This window comes from Medicago sativa, chromosome 4 (genome assembly GCF_051527215.1).
Source record: "Medicago sativa cultivar Bolivia chromosome 4, Bolivia_mono, whole genome shotgun sequence".
Taxonomy (NCBI): domain Eukaryota; kingdom Viridiplantae; phylum Streptophyta; class Magnoliopsida; order Fabales; family Fabaceae; genus Medicago; species Medicago sativa.
The window spans coordinates 68,736,719-68,747,128 of record NC_140752.1 but is presented as its reverse complement, the minus strand read 5'-3'; the positions used below and the strand labels follow the sequence as shown (position 1 = coordinate 68,747,128).

Sequence of the window (10,410 nt, the reverse complement as noted above, 5' to 3'; positions counted from 1 at the left end):
GATCATAGTTAAAAATTTACATCATAAAAAGGTTCTGAAGAACAAAAAGAGAGCTAAGGAATCAAGAAAAGGAAGCTTTAAAGCGTCTGAAGAGAAGTGCTCCTGAAGACTAAAAGTGCTCCTGAAGACAAAGTGCTCCTGAATAATGATGACGTCATCAGAAGCGAGTAGTTCAGAAGCGACTTCATCAGAAGCTGAAGCTCATCAGAAGCTGTTTTTCACCAGAAGCTGAAGATCAACTGGATTTGCAAAATTCAACGATTCAAGAGTTGTTTCATGGATCGAAATTCATCTAAAGACAGCAGAAGACTAATGGAACTTTGCAACGGTCATTTCAAAAGTGTTTGAAGTCATTTGCTTGCAAAAGGAACGAAAGCGTTGACATTGTACTATTTACGAACTGTACAACCACCTTCTCCACTACTCTGCAGTTGTCCACGCTACAAGACAAGAAAACAGCTCCAGAATACGGCTACGCCTGCAAAGATGTTCCTTCACAATGGGAATGGATTTCAAATTGGTTCTTCATAGGACAACAACCAAATCAGGCAAAAGATCATTGGTGAAAGATCAAGCTTCAACAACGACTCTTTTGATGTGCTGGCAATTTCACAACGTCTCTTTCACACCTCTATATAAAGGAGTGAAGACTTAGAGTTTGATATAAGACTCAACTACAATTTACAAGCGCCAAAACTCTGCTGAAATTGTTCTGCTTTCAAAGTTACTTAGAATTTCTGTTTTCAAGTTCACATCTTAGAAATTCTTAAGTCTTAGAGTCTGTATCTGGTTTGTATTGTGAGCACCTCTGATTGTATAACAAGTGTTCAATCTCAAACATTTTTCTTTGTAATCTTGTTTGATTAGGAAGTCTCTTGCAGTTGTGCTTGAGCATAGAAGTCTCTTGATTGTGTTCTTGAGCATAGGAAGACTCTTGCGAAGTGTGCTTGAGCAAAGGAAGTCTCTTGTTGTGTGCTTGAGCAATTGTAATCAGATATTACATTTTAGTGAAATCTCCTTGGAAGTGCAAGGGCGACTGGACTACTTCCGGATTGTGGAAGGAACCAGTATAATTGCTTTGTGTCTTTCTTCTTCCTCTCTCTCTCTCTCTCTCTCTCTCTCTCTCTCTCTCTCTCTCTCTCTCTCTCTCTCTCTGTTTTTATCCGCTGCGTTCAGATTCTGATTATCACTTCAGAAGCTGTTTCACTTAGCTTCTGACCAGTGTGTTCAGTTTTTAGGAGAAACGAAGAATTTTTCAAAACACAATTCAACCCCCCTTCTTGTGTTTTTCTCACCTTCAATCACCTCTTTAAAATAAAAAGTATAATGGATAACTTCAAAAAATATTAATTTTTTTATTTAAATAATTATATTTTTTATTATCACCTTATTTTTTTTAACTAAACTATTATTTTTAATTAAATCATCTCTCTCCCACTTTTTATAATTTCATAAATAAAATACCAAAACGAATAATTTCAAAAACAACTTATTCAAAACAACTTATTTATACAAAACAGCTTATTACGATATCATTTTCAAAAACAACTTATACAAAACAGCTTATTTATGCAAAATAACTTATTACAATCTCATTTTCAAAAACAACTTATTTAAAACAGCTTAATTATACAAAAGTGCTTATTACGATCTCATTTTCAAAAACAACTTATTCAAAAGAGCTTAGTTATGCAAAACAGCTTATTTATACAAAACAGCTTGTTGCGATCTCATTTTCAAAAACAACTTATTCAAAATAACTTATTTATACAAAACAACTTATTACGATCTCATTTTCAAAAACAACTTATTCCAAACAGCTTATTTATGCAAAACAGCTTATTACGATCTCATTTTCAAAAACAACTTTTTCAAAACGGCTTATTTATGCAAAACAACTTATTAGATCTCATTTTGAAAAACAACTGTTTTGCATAAATAAGCTGTTTTGAATAAGTTGTTTTTGAAAATGAGATCGTAATAAGCTGTTTTGTACAAATAAGCTGTTTTGAATAAGCTGTTTTTGAAAATGAGATCGTAATAAGCTGTTTTGTACAAATAAGCTGTTTTGAATAAGCTGTTTTTAAAAATGAGATCGTAATAAGTTGTTTTGCATAACTAAGCATTTTTGAATAAGTTGTTTTTTAAAAAAGATATCCTAATAAGATGTTTTGTATAAATAAGCTGTTTTGAATAAGCTGTTTTTTAAAAAAGAGATCCTAATAAGTTGTTTTTAAAAAAGAGATCCTAATAAGTTGTTTTGAATAAGTTGTTTTTGAAAATGAGATTGTAATAAGTTGTTTTGCATAAATAAGCTGTTTTGAATAAGTTGTTTTTGAAAATTAGATCGTAATAAGCTGTTTTGTAGAAATAAGCTCTTTTGAATAAGTTGTTTTTTAAAATGAGATCGTAATAAGCTATTTTGCATAATTAAGCTGTTTCGAATAAGTTGTTTTTCAAAAATGAGATCCTAATAAGTTGTTTTAAATAAATAAGTTGTTTCGAATAAGCTGTTGTTTTTAAAAGAGATCATAATAAGCTGTTTTTGCATAAATAAGTTGTTTTGAATAAGCTGTTTATGAAAATGAGATCGTAATAAGTTGTTTTTGCATAAATAAGCTGTTTTGAATAAGTTGTTTTCGAAAATGAGATCGTAATAAGCTGTTTTGCATAAATAAGCTGTTTTGAATAAGTTGTTTTTGAAAATCAGATCGTAATAAGTTGTTTTGCATAAATAAGCTGTTTTGAATAATTTGTTTTTTAAAATGAGATCGTTATAAACTGTTTTGCATAAATAAGTTGTTACGAATAAGTTGTTTTAAAAATGAGATTCTTATAAGTTGTTTTGTATAAATAAGTTGTTTCGAATAAGCTGTTTTTTTTAAAAGAGATCATAATAAACTGTTTTGAATAAAACACTTCAATTAATAATACATCTATAAAAAAATAAATAATACACTTTAAAAAAAAATAATACACTTTGATTTATGGATCGGATGGATTATCCATCCATTAAAATCTAATAATGGATGAATTTGATAGACTTTATTCTAATTGGATGGATTTGATGGTTTTTTTAAAGAAAAAAAATAGTGGATTGTAATGGACTAATGGAACTTTTTTGATCCATCCATTAGGATTCAAATTCATATACATCTAATCCATCCATTTTGTCACCCCTACTACCAAGTTTGCACTCAAGAAGATAAAATTACTCTACCCAAGGTATGTGAGCTTTAAGTAGTTGCTTTAATATATTATTATGTTCTTATGTTTTAACTTTGTAGTTTTTTTAATATGTCAACACAATTCCTATACCTTTGTTTAATGCAATGAGTGGAGGATGATATGCAGGAAATAAGAAAAGTATCATTCTGATAAACCGGTAATTATGTTTTAACAATTGCATTGGGTGTTGTTTGTAGTCTACATAGATACCTGATATTGTATAGTTCCTTGCATTCTTTTGTGCTGAATATTATGTTGGGATTTGATGCAGCCTCACCATAGACACGATTTAGAGATGATAGAGTATGGTTTATGATTGAAGAATAGGTGTTCTGCTCATGTGGGATGTGTTTTTGTCTGCTATATGCTTGGTGATTGAGTTTTTTCAATAAACTATTATCAGGTGTGGTTCTTTTCTTACATATATTTATTCTTTTAATTCCCTTAAAAAAAAATTATTTGTTTGATTATATTCACTATTAATTATGCATAAGTTATATATAACCTTTGGTAATTGTTTCTTTGAAATTTGCACATGTCTCTTTATGTGAATCCTTTGGTGATTATAATTTATATCCTAACGACCTAACCTTTTTATTTTTACATGAAAACATCCTTCCGTGATTATATCCTAACCTTAAATATGATAAAGTGTATAAGTTATACTAATAGTGTAATGGTTGTTTGTTTAAAGTCTTATTTACATGATTTTTTTTAAAAAAATCTTATCTACATGATAATACGTATCTATCTATCTATCTATCTATCTATCTATCTATTTATCTATATACCTTTGAATTTTAAACTTTATTCATTTTAATGTTAGGATTGTGCCTATGTGCACCTCTAAAAATTCTTCAATGTAAACTAAACACAAGTCATTATAAACTTTGTTTATCACATTAATAAATTCTCACATTTTCTTATTTAATCTAATAATAAACATATAAATTCAAAGCATTTCGTTGTAAAAAAAAACTGATATCAACAATTAAAAAAGAAAACATGTTCTAAGCTTAGAGGTTGGTGACATATATCATACCTAAATGCTTCTCATTCCACTTCAACATACTCATATGTTCCAATATAAATGTAACTCCAAATGACTTTCTAATTTTTTTCTAACTCCACTCTTGATAAAAGTTATTTTTGTACTTCCTCCGTTTCACAATACTTGTCCATTTTGAAGAATAATTTTGTTTCAATGCAACATTAATTATTGGTTTATCAATAATACCCTTACTTATTTATTGTAGAGAGAGAAATATTAGAATGAAATAATAAATGAGTAAGGGTATTATAGAAAAAACACAAAGAATTTCATAAAAAATGACAACATTTATTTGATTCTTTGATATGTGTAATTTCTTCAAAATGGACAAGTATTGTGAAACGGATGAAGTAACTCCTTTGGCCATTCACATCTTAAACCATCTTAATTGAATTTATCCCTTTCACATTCCTCCAAAATAACCTATAAAATGAACAAGTTTAGTGCATACTTTTTCATATTCACTCTCACTTTTATAAAAGACACAAATGGGTAAAAAATGACGAGGTGTCAAATGATTAGAATAAGACATAATTGTGTTTTTGCGGATAATTAAGTTTCATAGTTAGTACATAAAAATTGAGGGAAAAATTATTAATAATTACGGTGGTACTAATGACCATTTTACAATTGTTTCATGTAGACAAAGAACAAATCTTGATGTTTGAGAGAAATCATAGAAGTAAAAACTATATAATATTTATTTTTGTGGTGGTCGGGGTTTGAACCCCAACCTTACATATATTATACATTGTTCCTATCAACTGAGCTAAGCTCACGAGGACTAAAAACTATATAATTTCAAATCCAATTATATTATAAGAAGTAGGGAATTATTTTTGATTTTATTTGCTACACGGGCAAACAATCACAAACAAAATATCATAGAAGTAAAAACTATATAATATTTATTTTTGTGGTGGTCGGGGTTTGAACCCCAACCTACATATATTATACATTGTTCCTATCAACTGAGCTAAGCTCACGAGGACTAAAAACTATATAATTTCAAATCCAATTATATTATAAGAAGTAGGGAATTATTTTTGATTTTATTTGCTACACGGGCAAACAATCACAAACAAAATTTACGCATACTAAAGTTAGCAGAGGGAAACACTTGCGTTGAGGACAATCTATAATAGAGCGGCAGCGATCTGCTGTGATTTCAGGAAAGTGATCTGTTGTGATGTCAATAAAAAATAAATGTTAATAATAGAAATAAAACTGTGTATAATATTTAAAAAAAAATTGAAAGAAAGAAAACAGAGTATTGACTTACAGCCTTTGATTTCAGTGATAAAGATGAAAAGAAAAATGATCATAATATAAACAAATTTGAGAATTTCAGCCATATTTTTCCTTATTCCTATGTAACAATAGAAAATTGTACGATCATTTATAGTATCAAAATTCTCATTTTTAAAATTAGAATTATTGTTTAAAGTCTTTTAAGTAACAAAGTGTTGTGTATGTCTTTATAAACCATTGAATTGATCATGCTACATTAATTAATATCACGCATAAAAATCTTATGGTCATTGGACCTCATTCTTTTGTTTTACTAATTCTTTATTATTGTTGTTGTTTCTATTTTATGATTTTGTGATAGACATGAGATAAATCCCTAAAAATTAATTATAGGGTTGAGTGATGCATCAAAGAGTTGTTAATAGACATATATTAATTAAAAGTAGGCTTAATAGGTTATTTTGTCCTCTGATCAATTTTCATTTTTGTCTCATAATTAATAAAATTCATGTTTTGGTCCCTCAGGTTTGCCTCCGTCGGTCAAATAAATCTCTGATTGTTAAGTTTAACCACATGAGGCAAACCTGAGGGATCAAAACATGAGTTTTAAAATTAAAATAATTAATAGGATTTATGGACCACTATTAAGGTGAATTTTATACTAGTAATTTTTTTTAAGTCTTACTTATAATTTATTTTATTATCTGAACTGTGTCAACAACTTGCACTTGTTTTCTAATTTTTTTAGGAAATTCAGATTATATACTCCAAAAATTCTTAAAAATGGTTTAGCTTATAAAATTTGAACGGGTGTAATTTCGTCAAATTGAAGGGCACACGAGAAGTATAGAGGATGAAAAAAGAAATTCTTTCTTTGTTTTCCTGTTAAACCACTAAACCGACTTATAACTCAAATTTAACTTCTTATTGATTTTGCCGGGAAACTATTTGCTTCATTAAATCTTTATAGAAACCACACTCTTTTTAAATTCGACAATAATTTATGAGAGGTGCTAGCAAAATTTCTAACACATTTTTTAACTCACTCTTTTTAATTTGTTAAAACTCACACGGTCCTTATCAAATTAAATGAATCTCACATAAATTATTATCTATGTAAATTTTAATCAATTAAAAAGTTTGTTTAAAAATGGATGTTAAAAAGAAATCATTTTGGTTTATGTTCTATCATTTTGGTTTATGTTGAGACACATTCAAGTACACGACAACTACTCATACCAAGAGATGTTATTAAGTTGTAAAGTTGCATATAACCACAAACAAAAATAGTCTCCAAGACTATAAAAACATTACACAATTTTGACAAACTTGTCTTGCATTTCCATTCATTTTCCGTCATTAATTGTTGATGCTGCTTACTAACATGCATGTATGACTTCTAACATCTTAATAAGAGTATCCTTTGACAAACAATTCCTTCTTGGCTTCCTCAGATTCACCCTCACCAGTGTACTTTCCAAGTTGAGCAATTGAGTTGGACTTAGCACGGAAAAGGAGTGCTTCTTGTGCTGCCTGAACGTTCTCTATGCGGCCTCCCCATGTCTTCAAAGCGGTGTTTTGGAGAGCTCTTGCATATGAGAACGACACGTGCCATGGGTTTGGAGATTGGTTCATGGCATTCAAGTTGAGGGTTGCTTCAACCTCAGATTGTCCACCAGACAAAAACTATACATAACAAAATACAATATACAACTTTGGTCAGCATATGAACGTGTCAGTGTCGTTGCTACATATTGTATGAACAAAGATAAAAATTTGGAATACAAAGAACAATGTATTTGGTTAGTGTCACATACCATGATACCAGGGACAGCTGGGGGAATTCTCCTGTGAAGGAGCTTGAGGGTATAGTCAGCAACTGTTGCAGGAGAGGCCTTGTCCTTGCACTCAGCTCCTGGGGTAACCATGCTAGGCTTGAGGAGAATGCCCTCAAATTGGACATTGTTCTCAGCAAGGTAGAAGAAAACCTCAGCCCAAACCTTTTGTGCTACTTCAAAAGTTCTGTCAATACCATGTTCTCCATCAAGCAAGATCTCTGGTTCCACAATTGGGACCAATCCGTTGTCCTAATAAACCATTAAATGAATAAATTTTAGCCGAGGTTTTTAATCAATCTCATGTAGTGATCATTGTTATTGTAGAAAATTTTAGTCAAATACAACTTATAATATTATGTAACTGCAGGTGCCAACTGCCAAGACATTAAAAACCTTGATGTTGCGGTTAAAGTCGGGTCACAAAACTTTTTTAAAGCCTTGATAAAATTATTTATGTAATAAGCATGAATTAAAAGAAATCAATTGTATAATTTGAGTGGTTTTCTCACCTGACTAATTGCAGCGTAGCGAGCCAGACCCCAGGCTGCTTCCTTGACTGCAAGAGCAGAGGGACCATTGGGGATGCTCACAACAGTACGCCTAATATGTGATTGAAATTCACATGGTTAAAAAAATGAGCATGACAAGTAATACTAACAGTATAAAAAAACAAATAAGTGCCTGAAATTTTAATTTTGCTTCCACAGGGGGATCAAATAGACACTAACCATTTGGCAAAACGAGCACCTTGCTGGTAGTATGCAGCTGAACGAGAGGCAAGACCGTCTAGACCTTGGCACCATGACTCATCATTGGAACCAGCAAGGGGCACCAAACCCTATTGTTCATAGTCACAGAACATAAACATAAGTAGACACATAAGTATGGATGGTAGTAGAAATAAGCGGACATCATAATAGTATCAACTAGCACTCGGTGTTATTCTTTGCATTATTTGTTCAGCATAGCACAAATTGAAAATTCATTATCTAACCAAAAATGTAGTTACATAGAGTAATTCCAAATATACCTTGTCAACTTTGATACCAGGAACAATGTTTTGCTCAATAAGTACATCGACAATCTTCCTTCCATCTGTTGTGGATTGGTAGAGAGTCTCCTCAAAGAGAATGGCACCAGAGATGTACTCTCCAAGAGATGGAACTGTCACCAGAAGGGTACGCCATGCTTGGCGGTTAACTTCGGTGTTCTCTAGCCCAATTGAAGCCAAACGCTTCCCACAAGTAGCATTGGACTCATCCATGGCCAAAATACCACGACCTGGTGACGCAATTGTTTTCTGCATCCACACACAAGCAACAAAAAATAAGACTCAATTATTTTTTCCAAAGAAACATGAACAATGTAAAATAGTCATATCATTACTTAGAGCATCTACAAATTCTCAACAAAAATCCCATACTTTCTAGAAAAAAATATAATGATGCATACAACACTGCATCAACAATGCGAAAGTGGAATATCGTTATCACTTAGAAGTTACAACTTGTCTAACATTGAATAGAATCATAGTAGCTTCATCCATTTTTAATGTCCCTTTCCATGCCACATCAGTTTTAAGAATTTCAACATTTTATTTTATTCCAATGGTGTAACATGTATCTCACAAGTCACACCTTATCTCACTTTCAACTCCTTTTCCTTCACCCACTTTCTTAAGTCTACTTTTTCATTTAAGTCACTAAAGTTGTTAAATGTGACAACCACATGAAATTCAACCAACTCTAGTGGTATAACCAAATAAGAACCTGTTCCTAACTTCAAGAGCTCAACTAGACACTATTGAAAATGCTCTAAGTAGATAAACATGGACAATAATAATTGAAGTTCATCAATAGTACAACAACAACAACAACCAAGCCTTATCCCATTAAGTGGTCGGCCACTTAGTATACATGGTTTAACCAACAAGCTAGTTTGAAAACTAGAATCCCACTACGCAAAAAAAAGAATTAAAACTTGCTTATAGATATGAATATTTAACTTCTAGCATATGTGTTTAATCGGCAAGTTTTTTAAGTTATACTAATCGGCAAGTTTTTTAAGTTAAGTATCATACCGCGGTCTTAACGAGCTCATCGGCATAAGAACCAGCTCTGATAGTGAGACTTGATGGAGCGGCGGGGCTGCATCGTACAGCGGACACAGAAGATTGACGGAGGGTCTGTCCCTTCACCCATTCAGACTTGTCAAGAACAATCGACGACTTGAAAAGAGATGCTGATGCAGAGGCCATTGTTTACTGTCTAACAAGAACTGCAGCAATCTTATCCCTCAAACAATGAACCTCTTTACCACACAACTTATGCACTTCTTTCTCTGTAGTGTACTTAACTATTTATTATTGTGAAGTGATGTCTCATTTGAGGCTGCTATGAGCTAACCTATCATCACTTGACATGTGGATGATAACAATGCTTGCTTGGTATTCTGCATTGCTGGTTTAAATGGATGGAGTTTTTCTAACCGTTTAAAAAATGAACTATAATTTGGAGATTTATGTATGTATTTTTCTCCTTGTGTTACTAGTAGTACAAGTGTATAACATGCACCAAAAAGAGTAACAATTATAGTTGTTTGTTTGTAGGAAAAATAAGTGTGAGGTCATAATTTTCTTTGCTGATTAATTGGTTTGTCTCTTTCTCAAAGATATATGGTCCTGATTTAATACCAGGATTTGGTAAGATTGGGGTAAAGAGGTGATCAAAGACTCAAAGCATGCCATGTCTAAAGTCTAAACATGGATTTTCAATGCATCAATTCAATCTGCTAAATGTTGAGGCAGAATATGCTGATCTTGTAGTTGATGAGACCAAAAAATTTCTACATCTTGTAGAAGAGAATGTATTGCGTAGTAGTGAAAAAGAGAACCTAGAAGTCCCCTCTATAGTGTAAAGTTCATTATCAATAAGGAATAAGTTGTTAACAGAAAAGCATAAAGATATAACCGAACCAGTATATGTACCAATGTTGACCATTTATCAAGACCTCAACATGATTCACAATATATAAATAGAGAAT

The 10,410-nt window shown here is 31.6% G+C and overlaps 1 protein-coding gene and 1 long non-coding RNA gene across 2 annotated transcripts; both read right to left on the bottom strand.

Moving 5' to 3' along the window:
* Positions 1–4,956: 4,956 nt before the first annotated feature.
* On the bottom strand, positions 4,957–5,699 carry LOC146931159 (uncharacterized). The gene is made up of 2 exons (XR_015006615.1): positions 5,562–5,699; positions 4,957–5,460 (listed from the first exon to the last, which is right to left on the bottom strand). It is a non-coding gene; the product is annotated as an uncharacterized LOC146931159 (long non-coding RNA).
* Positions 5,700–6,749: 1,050 nt separating this feature from the next.
* Positions 6,750–9,700, bottom strand: LOC146931158 (fructose-bisphosphate aldolase 1, chloroplastic-like). Its single transcript, XM_085702640.1, has 6 exons — positions 9,449–9,700; positions 8,399–8,668; positions 8,097–8,206; positions 7,878–7,968; positions 7,348–7,617; positions 6,750–7,216 (listed from the first exon to the last, which is right to left on the bottom strand). The coding sequence occupies exons 1-6, from the start codon at positions 9,623–9,625 to the stop codon at positions 6,938–6,940; spliced, it is 1,197 nt and encodes a 398-aa protein (XP_085558766.1). The 5' UTR covers positions 9,626–9,700; the 3' UTR covers positions 6,750–6,937.
* Between the last annotated feature and the right edge of the window lie 710 nt (positions 9,701–10,410).